General features: G+C 40.1%; 1 protein-coding gene across 8 annotated transcripts in view; it reads left to right on the top strand.

Moving 5' to 3' along the window:
• Positions 1 to 15,027, top strand: part of ACBD6 (acyl-CoA binding domain containing 6) — a 214,935-nt gene that overhangs the window by 197,130 nt on the left and 2,778 nt on the right. For 3 of the 8 annotated variants that reach the window (XM_006942765.5, XM_019821780.3, XM_003999286.6), the window contains one exon: positions 5,119 to 5,407. The exons of 1 other annotated variant lie outside the window; for it this stretch is intronic. In XM_006942765.5, the coding sequence (XP_006942827.1) occupies positions 5,119 to 5,139 (21 nt within the window). In that variant the 3' untranslated portion in view covers positions 5,140 to 5,407. Of the gene's footprint in view, positions 1 to 1,757; positions 2,448 to 5,118; positions 5,408 to 12,987; positions 13,177 to 15,027 lie in introns of those variants that run through there. 4 more of the 8 variants (XR_006591998.1, XR_006591997.1, XM_019821777.3 and 1 more) reach the window with 3 other exon arrangements.

Here is a 15,027-nt window from a genome sequence, read left to right on the forward strand (position 1 = left end):
CCAGGCTCTGAGCTGTCAGCACAGAGCCCAACACGGGGCTCAAACTCACGAACCATGAGATCGTGACCTGAGCCACAGTCGGACACTTAACCAACTGAGCCACCCAGTAGCCCCATGAAAATTACAAGCTTCTAATCATGGCTTGGTCTCTTTGGTGACCAGCTCTCTTTCTGAAGCAATCCAGAAGCTCACCGAGAGTCACCTCATTAAAACAAAAGATATTCCTATTATCCAGGAAATTCCAAGTGATTTAGGAGCTCTGTGTCAAGAACCAGGGTCAGAGACCAAGTATTAGAACAAAAGATGCCTCTAGTGCTCTTATCACTTAGGAAAGTCCAGAGGTTTTAGGAGCTCTATGTCAGGAACTGGGGACAGAGACCAATATGTATCTTTTCTATTATTTCACACTCTGTCATTATCAACATCTCCGATCAGAGTGGTACATTTGTTATAGTTGATGAACCTACATACATAAAATTATTCTCATAATTATTAAAAGTATTATCATAATCACCCAAGGTCCAAAGTTTACATTACGGTTCACTCTCATTGTGTATTCTATAGACAAATGTAAAATGACATGTATCGATCATTATGATATCATACATTTTCACTGCCCTAAAAATCCACTGTGCTCTACCTGTTTATCCCTCTCTCACCCCTGCCTCTGGAAACCACTGATCTTTTTACTATTTCTGTAGTTTTGCCTTTTCCAGAATGTTCATATAGTTGAAATTGTACAGTAGGTAACCCTTTCAGATTGGCTTCTTTCACTTAGTAATATATATTTAAGGTTTCTCTATGTCCTTTGATAGCTTGATATCTCATTTCGTTTTAGTGCTGAGTAATATTACACTGTCTGGATGTATCATAGCTTATTTATCCATCACCTATTGAAGGACCTCTTGGTTGCTTCCAAGTTTTGGCAATTAGGATTAAAGCTGCTGCAGACATTCATGTGCAGATTTTTGAGTGGACGTAGGTTTTTGAGTGGATACCAAGGAGCATGGCTGCTGGGTCATATGGTAAGGGTATGTTTCGTTTTGTAAGAAACCACCACACTGCTTTCCAAATGGCTGTACCGTTTCGCATTCCCACCAGCAATGAGTGAGTTCCTGTTGCTCCACATCCTCACTAGCACTTGCTGTTGCCAGTGTCCCACATTTTGGCCATTCTGATAGGTGTGTACTGGTATGTTCTTTTAATTTGCATTTCCCTGATGACATGATGTGGGAATACACTTTCCAAAAGCTTATTTGCCATCTGTAGATCTTCTGTGGTGAGGCCTCCGTTAAGGTCTTTGACCCCATTTTTAATCCAATACTTGTTTTCCTGTTGTTGAGCCTTAAGAGTTGTTTGTATATTTTGGGTAGTAGTCCTTTATCAGATGTGTCTTTTGCAAATATATTCTCCCAGTTTGTGTTTGCCTTGTCATTCCCTTACCATAGTCTTTCGCAGAGCAGAAGTTTTTTTATTTTAATGAGTCCCAGCTTGTCAATTCTTTCTTTCATGGATTGTGCCTTTGGTGTCATAGCTAAAAAATCATTGTCATACCCAAGGTCATCTTGGTTTTTCTCCTGTCTTATCTTCTATGAGTTTTATGGACATTTTCTAGTACCTCTACCAGTATTAGTAATACCAGTATTCCTAATATTTATCATGTCTCAAACTAAGATTATTTCTCCCCTTCCATCATTTTCTTCTTCTCTTCCCCTCCAAAAACTCCTGCTCTTCCTTATTATGGTTCCTTATTTTAGAGATAATGTCACCAACATCTCTGTGGTCTCCCAGACTGAAAACGTAAGTTATCATCTTTGGTTCTTACAGTTCTTTTGCCCATTATCCTTTTGGATTGATTTGTTAACACTTTTTAGATATCAAGGATATAGCTCTTGTATGTGTTATATATGTGAATATGTTTCCCAATTTATGGTTTACCTTTATATATCATATTTTGTGTGTGTGGTATAGCTGTTTTAAATTTTTATATGTTCAAATTTGTCCATTTTAGGTTTCTATGTATTCAGATTTACCAGTAATTTTCTTTATGTGCTTGGGTTTCATATCAAGTGCAGAAATACTCCGGCCATTTTATTCAATAGTAAACATTATGATCACAAGCAGTGGGTCTGTAAGCTTTTCAAAAACCTATAAAAATATTTGAAACCTGAGATAAAATACTGTTCTTCCAAAAAACAACAGGAAAATCACAAAATATAAACACGTGTTTGTCTATAAATATAACATTTTATCAGCTTTATTAATTATCAAATTTAGTGTTCATAAACATTTTCTTAAAGCCCATCCTGTACTTTGCTATGTCCTATCCACATGAATTTCAGTGGCTTATTCAATCCCTTCTTTAAAAAAAAAATGTTTTTATGTTTATTTATCTTTGAGAGAGAGAGAGAGTGCAAGCAGGGAAGGGGCAGAGACAGAAGGAGACACAGAATCCGAAGCAGGCTCCAGGCTCTGAGCTGTCAGCACAGAGCCTGACTCGGAACTCAAACTCAGGAACAGTCAGATCATGACCTGAGCCAAAGTCAGCCGCTTAACCAACTGAGCCACCCAGGCGCCCCCAGTCCCTTCTTTAATTTTTTTTTAATGTTTATTTTTTGAAGGGGAGAGAGAGAGAGAGAGAGAGAGAGAGTGAGCGAGCCGGGGGGGGGGGGGCAGAGAGAGAGGGAGACACAGAATCTGAAGCAGGCTCCAGGCTCTGAGCTGTCAGCACAGAGCCCAATGTGAGGCTCGAACTCATGAGCTGTAAGATAATGACCTGATCATGCTTAACCAACTGAGCCACCCAGGCTCCCCGCCCAGTCCCTTCTTTATATTCACGCTGACACTGGCTGATTTCAAGCCTCCTGAAAGAACTACCGTAGTTTCCTAATTGGTCTACCTGTCACAAATTTCTAGGCTGTCCAAGTCACTCATTGTAGAATTATCATCCTAGCACAGCGGCCAAATTACGCCACTCCCTTCTTTATAAATGCAAACTTTAGTATAGCATTCAAAACCACACTTTTGTCAGCATGGCTTAGTACAGCTTTCAAGGCCCTGCATACTTTGACTCAAGTCCAGCCTCTCTGCTTTTGACTGTCTGTATATTGTGTTCCAGAAGCCACAGACAGTTCTCTGGGCACTCCCTGTGCTCTCCTGCCTCTGTTAGTGGCGTTTTCTCCCCCTGCAATGCCTCTCTGTCTCCACTTACCTGGAATTTTACTCTGTCCTTCAGAGCTCAGTTTACATATGAACTACTCGTGTTTTCCCTGACCCCTCAACTTCTCCACCTGCACCCCCACTCTTTTGCAGGTTTCTATGTGTGTGTGCACGCACGCTCCACAATAGTTATTCTGTGTTAAGAGTGTCCAGTTTACATATTAGCTTCCCAGGTGTTAAACAAATTCTTCAGAGCAAGAATCTTAACCGATAGGATTGTTATAGCATGTACTCAATAAAATGACCATTGAATCAAGCTCCCTACCCTTCTTTCTTTCCCTGTTTTTCTTTTTTGATTTGTTGTTGCTGTTATGTTACATCACACTGTGAAAGAGTATATAAAAGGTATATGAAGAATTTTAAATGTAACTTTAAAAAAATGAACCCACCACCTAGCTTAAGAAATGGAACATTGCCAGTATCTTCGAAACCTCCTGTGTGTGCCTATCCAACCATGTGACCTTCCCTCCATGGGCAGGTCCTTCCCCAAGATTAACACTATCCCAAATTTTATATTAACAGTTTCCCTTATAGTTTCACTACATAATTGTCTCTCTGAACAATGGTGTTTAGTTTGGTCTATTTTTTAAATTTTGTTTAAGTGTAATCATACTGTATATATTCTTCTGACTTGCTTCTTTCCCTCAACATTATGTCCTGGAGATAAACTCGTCTGTAAAACATAGTTCATTAGTTTTCAATGCGGTGTGGGATTTTATTGTAGAAGTAAACACTATTCTATTTTCACATTATTTTTAATGGGCATTTGCGTTGCTTACATTGGGGTCTATTACGAATAGTGATGCTACACACGTTCTTGCACGTCTCCTGGAGACCCATGCACGAGTGTCCATGGAGGATGGGAATAAGAGCAGGATTGCTGGGCCGCAGGGCCTGTGTGTGTGCAGGTTTAACACGTAATGCCAAACTGTCGTCCAAAGTGACCCTACCAGGGCCCATCCGGAGGGGAGCTGCCCTTGTTCCAGGCTTCCTCAGTGCTTGGTATGGTCTGTCTTTAATTTTCACCTATCTAGTGGGCATGAATTGGTATCTTCTGGTTTTAATTTTCATTTCCCTGACGGCTAATGTGGTTGTTCATCTTTTCATATGTTTATTGCCATTTCTGTTTCATCTTGTATGAAATACCTGGTTTTGCCTTTAGCCCAGTTGTTTCAGTGCCTCTGAATTAATGGATCTTTGTTTCCTTGCTGATCTGCGATGCCAGCGTCATCATAAATCAAGTTTCCATATATGTGCAGAAGAATAGATGGCTCTCCATTCTAGCCCTTTGGTCTGTTTGTCCTTCCTGGGGGCGATACCGTACCATCTTCATAATAAGTCTCCATATTGAGAGGTCCTTGTCCCCTTTCTATGCCTAGTGTGATTGGGGACATTTATTATTTTTCTAAATAAATAAAAGTTCTATAGATGGATGGTGTGATTCATAGGCTAGCTTTTTTGTTGTTGTTGTTGTTGTTGTTTTACACATTTTAAAGTTACTCATTTAACCCCCTCTTCAAAGACAAAACAAAATATTTTCTTTTACAGTATTTTTAGCCTTTTGACATAGCCTGCACACCTGTCATTATTCTGATCAAAGTAAAACAAATACTCAAACACTGTTTTTATTCTTTCTCTTTGTCCCATCCTTAAGAATAGAGTCTGAAAACCTCACAGTTTTAAAAATGTGTCTGTTTGCTCCTGGGCAACCAAAAATGTGAATTTGCTTTTCCTAACCCTGGAAAAATCCACACTAATGGCACAGTTGTCGTCACACTGTGACGTTTCTTGCTGTTTGGGATCCCTCGTTGCTCGGCACTTGCCTTTCCTGCTGGAGTATAGTCGTTTCTCTTGGTCTCATAGTAACCTTGTTTTCATATTTGCCAATTTTCCTGGCAGCTGCTGCCTGCGAGTTTTTAGACATTGTGGAGCTGCTGCTGCAGTCTGGCGCTGACCCCGCTCTCCCAGACCAGGACGGCTGCCTGCCGGAGGAGGTGACAGGTTGCAAGGCTATCTCTTTGGTGTTGCAGCAGCACACGACCGGCAAGGTATAATCAAAAGGCTGGAAGACCACAGCCCGTAACATCATAGAGCTCCAGTGATGAAGGACACCTGCAAAAATAATACTTCTTTTAGCACCCATCTTTGGTATACATTGGCTAATAAAATCAGTTCTGAGGAACTGGGATTTTGAAGTCTCAGCAATTCATTCTCCTTGCATCCGTTCCAGCAAGTACAGTTGTGGTGATGAACATGTGTCCTGCGCATAATACAATCCAATTCTGCTGAGCGCGCGCTGAAATTTATCACTGTTCTAGAGGGTGGGGCAAGGAGGGGACGCCTCGTATTTCACAGTATTAAACATGGCTGCTCTTTTAAAAAAACATACAGAAGCAAAATATGACCGATAGAGCTACCCTGACAGGGAAAGTTGCATGAAATCCCAATACAGTAGAGGTCAAGTGATCTTGTGGCATTTTGCACAGCTGGCCTGAATATCGGTAGCTAAAATGTCTATTTTTGGCAGACAGAATTGAGAAGACAAAGACAGAGGGGTGTTAAAAAGCAAGCAAAAGAGAAAAGGTATAATTTTGTCACATAGGGGCCTAGAAGTCCGAGAAACAATCAGATTTACTGAAAACCTCAAAACCTTGGGCATTTTAGAATAAGATTCAGTGACCTCACTTCAGGATTGAAGCGCAGATTCGGGAGAATTCACTGGTTAGTTCAGGATTCCTTAAACTCACCTCCACAAAACGGGGCGGGATTTCCCCAGGGCCCTTTTAATTGGCTCTAATGTTCCAGTCACATACTGGCAGTAGTCTCTGGAAATGAGCTCAGGCCTGAACTGTGAGGCTGTTTGAGTCTAATGTGAAATAACCCCTAATGCCCCAATGCTTAGCTGTGAGTATAGTTACTTCTGGATACCAAGAGAGCTTTTATTTTCGAATTAAAAACATGGACAAATACACCACAGCTTTTCTTTAAGGGAGCGACAAGTACGCCGCTTTTGAAACTGGCTCCCTATGTTTTCCCCTTCAAGCCTCAAGAACTCCATCTGGGGAATTCCTTGACATTTCTCGTTATATAAAGAAAGTAGGTAGTTGTCCTAGGAAGAGAAATGAAGTAAGAAATGATTTGAGATGCAGAGATGACTATTTAAAAGATAATTTTTCCAACGTGTCTCTATTAAAAAAAGTAATAAACTTGCTTAGCAGAGCCCTCAACAGTGGACACGATTTTCATTAGCTCAGGCTAACCTGTCCTTCTGGAACAAGCCCCTTCAGAGCAGAAATGAGGCATATTAATGCTGTTTATTTTGTGATTTTTCTAAGCTCATTTCTTATTTTCTGAGATGTAAACCAAAACCATTCACCAAGACTGTTCATTCTTTAATTGATTTCTTAATTATCTGTGGAAGTGATATGCACGTTAGTACACAGTGAAAACATTACTGTAATTCTAGTGGAGCTTTCTATTCATTATCTGCTCTTTTCCCATAATCCCAACCACATTTGCAACCCGCTATAAGCTAAATTCTCTCATGTTCCACATTAATTGTGTTTTAACAAACATTATTCATTAGTTACAGTAAAAGTGACCAAGATGTTGCATGCAGCTTTCATTAATAGTACTTTTGCATTTTTAGGACATTAGCAAATCAAAATATTTATTCATTTCAGATTTACAGGGTCATTATCTAAGCAAAAAGCTATCAAGGAGCTCCTTTTTTCATTTCTCTTTTGTAATCTGACCTTAAAATTTCTGAGTCAGGTTTTTCATAACCTGTTTTGCAACATCTAAAACTATATAGATTGTTTTTAAGCAAAGAATATAACTTTTTTATTAATTTTATTTTTCAAGGTTTCTTTGTTTTGTTTTGGTTTTTTTTTTTGATGCTGTTGTATGTTCTTTTTTTTTAATATGAAATTTATTGTCAAATTGGTTTCCATACCACACCCAGTGCTCATCCCAACAGATGCCCTCCTCAATACCCGTCACCCACTCTCCCCTCCCTCCCACCCCCCATCAATGGGCAGAAAACATAAATAGACACTTCTCTAAAGAAGACATCCAGATGGCCAACAGGCACATGAAAAGATGCTCAACATCGCTCCTCATCAGGGAAATACAAATCAAAACCACACTCAGATACCACCTCACGCCAGTCAGAGTGGCCAAAATGAACAAATCAGGAGGGTATAGATGCTGGCAAGGATGTGGAGAAACGGGAACTCTCTTGCTCTGTTGGTGGGAATGCAAACTGGTGCAGCTGCTCTGGAAAACAGTGTGGAGGTTCCTCAAAAAATTAAAAATAGATCTACCTATGACCCAGCAATAGCACTGCTAGGAACTTACCCAAGGGGTACAGGAGTACTGATGCATAGGGGCAATTGTACCCCAATGTTTATAGCAGCACTCTCAACAATAGCCAAATTATGGAAAGAGCCTAAATGTCCATCAACTGATGAATGGATAAAGAAATTGGGGTTTATATACACAATGGAATACTACGTGGCAATGAGAAAGAATGAAATCTGGCCCTTTGTAGCAACGTGGATGGAACTGGAGAGTGTTATGCTAAGTGAATCAAGATTTCAAATTTATATTCAAAGCTGCCACGAAAAACAGTCACCAACTCTACATTTGCAAGTGCATTCTAAATTTTTTTTTAAGTTTATTTGTTTATTTTGAGAGAGAGCAAGCAAAGGAGGGGCAGAGAGAGAAACCCAACCAGGCCCCGCACTATCAGAGCAGAGCCTGATGTGGGGGTCGAACTCACGAACAGTGAGATCATGACCTGAGCCAAAACCAAGAGTCAGACACTTAACCGACTGAGCCTCCCAGGCACCCCACAAGTGCATTCTAAAGTCAATTTCCAAAATCTCTCTTTTATCACTGGTATCTGAATTTTCGAAAACCTTACTGTGGTAACAATCTGTGGATCTTCTCCCTATGCCTTAAGGGGAAGATTACATCCAGAAATGTCAGAGAAAACTGGATCTTGGTTTGTTTTCCTTCCCCTTAAACTATCGGATTAGTAGGTAGCGCATCACACTTCAGCCAGATCCTGAGTTCCATTGGCAAGAGCTGCAGTAGTTCCCACCAAGCAAAGAACACGAACTTACTGGAGCAGAGAGCCAGCTAACTTCCCCAGATACATGGCGAACCATCTTTTCATATAGTTCAGCGGGATAAAACTAAGATATAATTTAACTTAGCATAACTTTGGTTCTGCTATGCAGAAATTTTTTCTTCCTGGACAGATTAGTGATGTTCAAGCCAATTAGTATTTTAAAGTATCATAGAAAACCTTTTTCTGAGGGTTCATTTCTGGTCGTGACAGAAGTATTTCAAAATAATTGTTGCTTTTTGGGGGAGTGGAGTGGGGGGAAGACATTTACTGGGTTTGGAATTCCATTTACTTCATCCTTGGTTCAAACTCTCTGATTTGTTATTTTTAGTGTACATGAGTATTTTAAAAATTGAGTCTCTTCTGTGTTCTCCTAAAAAGGAATTTAGTTGGAGTAGTCATAAAGCGGTGGCTAACTAAAGGCATTTTTCTGAGTTACGAGTAGTTACTTTTTGCTACCTGACCACTTGAATTTTCTAGACTGTTTATAGATCCTTTCTACTCTTACCTCATCTCAGTTTCACATTTATTTTTCTTATCTTCAGGCCACCTCTGTAGATGTTTGTCTACACATAAAAACATACCTAGCCCCATTCTCTATCCCTAAAAAACTGCAAAAGGAAATTGGTGGCTTTTTCTCTTTCCTTTCCTGACGATACTGTGATCAGAACAACACTAGTGACTCTTTTCTTTATTTAATATTCATGACTGTCGTTTACTTTGCTGTGCACCAGCTAATCTAAGAGACCCTGATTGCCTTCTCGGTGGTTTTGATACAGACTAGTGAAAAATGAGGACTAAAAAGAGGATCATGTAAATAATCATTAAAGAGGAGGCAAAGAAAAATCTCTGAATCATTATTATCTTCAGAACACTTGCTTGCATCTACTAAATCAGTGTTTTTAACTCTTGAGGAGTTCCAGATTACTTTGAAAAAGTATAAACTTCTTCCCCAGGTATACGATGTTGTGCATGGAATTTTGAAGAGTTCACAGATCTCCTGCAGCCCATCCGTGGACTCCCCAGGGCTCTGTGGATCCCATTGAGAACCATTTTTCTGACCCCTTGTGTTTCAAGAATGAGAAATCTTTTGTTGACTGACCCTATTTTCATAGTTTTAAGTGCTCCTACCAGGTGACATGGGGTGTTACCCTGCCTATTTGAAATATTGGGAGAAGTGCTTTTTTTATTTTATTTTATTTTTTATTTTTTAAAATCTACATCCAAATTAGTTAGCATATAGTGCAACAATGACTTCAGGAGTAGATGCCTTAGTGCCCCTTACCCATTTAGCCCATTCCCCCCTCCCACAACCCCTCCAGTAACCCTCAGTTTGTTCTCCATATTTATGAGTCTCTTTTGTTCCCCTCCCTGTTTTTATATTATTTTTGTTTCCCTTCCCTTATGTTCATCTGTTTTGTCTCTTAAAGTCCTCATATGAGTGAAGTCATATGATTTTTGTCTTTCTCTGACTAATTTCACTTAGCATAATACCCTCCAGTTCCATCCACATAGTTGCAAATGGCAAGATTTCATTCTTTTTGATTGCCGAGTAATACTCCATTGTGTGTGTGTGTGTGTGTGTGTGTGTGTGTGTGTGTGTGTGTGTGTATACCACATCTTCTTTATCCATTCATCCATCGATGGACATTGGGGCTTTTTCCATACTTTGGCTATTGCTGATAGTGCTGCTCTAAACATGGGGGTGCATGTGTCCCTTCGAAACAGCACACCTGTATCCCGTGGATAAATGCCTAGTAGTGCAATTGCTGGGTCGTAGGGTAGTTCTATTTTAGTTTTTTGAGGAACCTCCATACTGTTTTCCAGAGTGGCTGCACCAGCTTGCATTTCCACCAACAATGCAAAAGAGATCCTCTTTCTCTGCATCCTCGCCAACATCTGTTGTTGCCCGAGTTGTTAATGTTAGCCATTCTGACAGGTATAAGGTGGTATCGCATTGTGGTTTTGATTTGTATTTCCCTGATGATGAATGATGTTGAGCATATTTTCATGTGTCAGTTGGACATCTGGACATCTTCTTTGAAGAAGTGTCTGCTCATGTCTTTTGCCCATTTCTTCACTGGGTTATTTGGTTTTTGGGTGTTGAGTTTGATAAGTTCTTTATAGATTTTGGATACTAAGCCTTTATCTGATATGTCACTTGCAAATATCTTCTCCCATTCTGTCGGTTGCCTTTTAGTTTTGCTGATTGTTTCCTTCGCTGTGCAGAAGCTTTTTATTTTGATGAGGTCCCAATAGTTCATTTTTGCTTTTGTTTCCCTTGCCTCCAGAGATGTGTTGAGTAAGAAGTTGCTGCGGCCAAGATCAAAGAGGTTTTTGCCTGCTTTCTCCTCGAGGATTTTGATGGCTTCCTGTCTTACATTGAGGTCTTTCATCCATTTTGAGTTTTTGTGTATGGTGTAAGAAAGTGGTCCAGGTTCATTCTTTTGCATGTTGCTGTCCAGTTTTCCCAGCACCACTTGCTGAAGAGACTGTCTTTATTCCATTGGATATTCTTTCTTGCTTTGTCAAAGATTAGGTGGCCATACATTTTTGGGTCCATTTCTGGGTTCTCTATTCTGTTCCATTGATCTGAGTGTCTGTTCTTGTGCCATTTTTTTTAAACCACTGACCAAGATTTTAACAACATACATAGACTGCAGTTTTCTCACTGATCACCACACTGGGGGGAAGCTTTTTTTAAAGAGACATTGGCCAGAAAGTTGGACTCTGACCTATTTGGCCTCTGATTCTGCTGCAGGGCAGAAATGAACCCACATGTTCAATTCTGTATGACTAGTGCTATCTTTTCATATGCATTTAGTTTTTTTGACTTTTCAGGGTGTTTTCATGGGCATTGTTTAATCTGTCATCCCTCCATTATAACCCTATTAAAGTGGGGTAGTACAGGTGTCTGTTAAGTCCACTTATACAAGAATGAATTGAAAATACAAGCAGGTTACTTCAATTGCCCACAATCACAGAGTAGTAGAGCCACAGTTAGGACCAAGTCTACAAAATCGCAGTCCTTTCTATTAGACCACAAAACTTATGTAAGTGTTCAAGCTCTTCCTCCATTCCATCCACAGATACTTTTTGAGATCCCACTGAATAACAGACACTGTTCCAGGCCACTGTCACTCCCTTTTCCCCTTATCATGGATATTTAGAATTACTCCCATGATGTTATCTCAAGGTATTGCATGAGGTAACTTTAAAAGTCTGGTAGAAATTCATAAATTACTTATGAAAAACTAAATATTTTAAACCTACTATAACTATGTCTCTAATAAAGATGTAAGAATCCAGCCAACTGGCCACACATTGTTCTCTCTTAGGCTTGTCAGGTAGACGGATAACAACCAAAGTATAATATCTGGAATTGTATCTATTTTATCTTTTTTTTTAATGTTTCAGCATTTTCCAGCTAAAAGGTGGCTATAATCAAGTGAACCTTTCTATTAAATAGGTATTTCTTAGCTTCCTGCCAGGTTTAACTGCTTGGCTATGGCTTATTATCCCATGTACAGTACGGCATCTCTGAGGATTAATGAGCAAGGTGCAGGATGATAGCAGAGCTGAGCTTGGGTTGCAGAAGGGGTTAGTGCCTAGGCTAATGGATGCTTCACTTGAACATGAAGACTTTCAAATGTTTATTTAATATTTAACAGTTGAAACATGAAAGCTTTCATCAAATTTCAAGTCCCCTAGAAATCCCCCTCACAAATAAATGTTTATCACAGAATAGGTATGTAACCCATGAGCCACAATTTAGTAACATTGAGTTTAAATATTTGTGAGTGAGGGGCACCTGGGTGGCTCAGTCGGTTAAGCGACTGACTTCAGCTCAGGTCATGATCTCACAGTTTGTGGGTTTTGAGCCCCACAGCGGGCTCTGTGCTGACAGCTCAGAGCCTGGAGTCTGCTTCTGATTCTGTGTCTCCCTCTCTCTCTGCACCTCCCCAACTTGTGCTCTGTCTCTCTCAAAAATAAATAAACATTTAAAAATTTAAATATTTATGAGTGAATTTCAAATCCCAATTCCTAAGGTATTTGGAGTTAAATGTTTTAATAGTAGTTATAATACTGTATTTGATCCATTCTAAGACACACTTTTTTTTTTGGTTAGAGATACATAAACCAATGTGTCCTTTTTAAAAAATTTTTCATAATGTTTATTTATTTTGAGAGAGACAGAGAGAGAGAGAGAGCAAGCAGGGGAGGGGCAGGCTCCAGGTTCTGAGCTGTCAGCACAGAGCCCGATGCAGGGCTCAAACCCACGAACCGCAAGATCATGACCTGAGCTGAAGTCAGACCCTTAATTGACTGAGCCACTCAGGCGCCCCGACTAATATGTCTTAAAATGAATACATCTTAGCTTTAATGCCAGAACAGTAGTTACACCTTTTGTACAAGACTGTGCACACAAGCATCTTAATTGAACCTCAGAATAATTGTAAAAGTAGAAATAATTGGTATTTTCTCTGGCAAACGAGGGAATTGAAACTCAGAACTTTTAGGGAAATTGTCCAAGGTCATATAAGTAGAAACAGTAAGCGTGCTCATCTTTTTATAGGCTTTATTATATTTAAAGCACTTGCGTATGCATGATCTTATTTTTTTTTTTTTTTCAGAATCAGGGTGATTATCTAAGCCTTGTGGCACCAAGTCAAAAAGTTTTCCCTGCACCTCATTATCAGGATAAGCCACAGTGGAAACAAAAGCAACCATACTCAAAGGTACATTGATAATCGAGCCTTGGAGCGCCTGGGTGGCACCTGAGTGGCTCAGTAGGTTAAGCGTCCCACTTCAGCTCAGGTCATGATCTCAGTTCGTGAGTCTGAGCCCCGCGGGCTCTGTGCTGGCGGCTCATGGCCTGGAGCCTGCTTGGGATTCTTTCTCCAGCTCTCTCTGCCCCTCCCCTGTTGGCACTCTGTGTCTCAAAAATAAACATCAAAAACATTTATTTTTTAAATACGCCTCTTCGTGGATTTTATCTGTATACATTGGACTTTATCCTTATGACATAAAAAGCCTTCAGTGCAGTCTGTTGTGCTCGTGTGATTTGAAAAATTATCATTGGGGCTTTACCATAAGCATCTTTATTATTTTAGCAACCTTTCACAATTTCTTCATCAGAGAGATTTGGGGTGAAAGTATAGTGATTATCAGACCGAACAAGAAAGCTTCCTTGTCTTCCTCACCTAATGTTTATTATGCACTGAGTGTGATCAGTTTTTCAAATGTGCATTAATTGGCATTACACTAAAGGATTGAACAGGGAAAGCTCTGTATCCGCATCTTTACTCACTTATCCTTGAAATATGCTTGTCATGGTCCTCCCTGGAAAGCAGAAATTTAATGGTTTGTTCACCAGAGTTATTAGGAGTGCGTGGTTTTTTATTTACTATTTTTACTTTTATATGTACATTCTTTAAAACTTTCTTTTCTGTGTTTTGTTATATCACTTCCTTTGGCACAGTTACACATGTCATTATTTTGCATTTTTTTACTGTGTCTTCTTTGGGGATTCATGTACTGAAGTCACTTTTGAGGGCGTATCCCTTCCTCCAGCAATAGGAAGCCTCCAGGCCCTGAAAACTAGATTAGAATATTCATAAGGTGCATGCTAGTTTATACTCAAGACAGAATCTTCCTTGTTGATATATTCTTCATACATGGCCTTAGAAAGAATGAACATGAGTTTGCAATGGAACGCTGAGGTTAAAAACCAGATGGGAAACATCCTAGGAGCTGCCCCCCCCCCCCCGTAACATTCATTGCCTCATGGTGGAACCCAGTGCCCTCAGTGTAGGTGTCTCTCGTAGGGAGGGAGGGAGGGAAATGCCCTGTTGAACCTGGAACTACTGAAAGCAGTGGCTGAACATGAGGGACGGGGGGGGGGGGGGGGGGGGGACATTAGAGACAGAGCAGTGCGTGTCCGTGGGCCACCCAAGGCAGCAGCAACAAATTCATCATCCACACTGCAGCCAGGATTTATTTTTCCTCTCACTTGTATAGCAATCCTGGTTTCCATTTTAATATTTAGAAGGTAAGTTCAGTTGATGGACACTTTGTGTAATAAAATGCTCTTTTAAAGTACGTGCACACGCACACACAGGATAAAAAGTGGCACCGCCCGTGCCCGTGGCTTTCATGGAGTACATTTGGAGAGCCCAAAGCTTAGGCCTGGATATGTTTATAGCACTTTAGCTCCGTTTGTGAGTTTGGAACCCTTCCAAAAAAAGAAGAGAAAGACATATATTATTGTTTATAATCTGCTTTATTCCGCCAAACCTTAACTGAACAGACTTGTGGATTGCTGTTTAAATCCCTCAGTGCCTTTAACTACCGATACCGAAAGTGGTTAATGCGCATTCTAAACGAAGCTTGGCATCCACTCCAGGAAATCACTTTAATTGAGAAGCATTAAATGTTAAAATGATTCTAAAAAAATAATAAAGCCAGCACACATATTGAGTATAAAAGTCCTGGCCCATCAGTAATATAGGTTCTTGGTTATCAGATCCCTCTAGCCTGGGTGAGCTTAAGCCCTGCCATTGACAGGTGTTGAAAAAGTGACTTTCAATTCCCTTGGTCACTATCTGTAGGCAGCCACCCATCAGCTGGCTAGCGGGCAGGCAGCCTTCAAGGGCTCCACTTTAGAGGAGGGA

Source organism: Felis catus, chromosome F1 (assembly GCF_018350175.1).
Source record: "Felis catus isolate Fca126 chromosome F1, F.catus_Fca126_mat1.0, whole genome shotgun sequence".
Lineage (NCBI taxonomy): Eukaryota > Metazoa > Chordata > Mammalia > Carnivora > Felidae > Felis > Felis catus.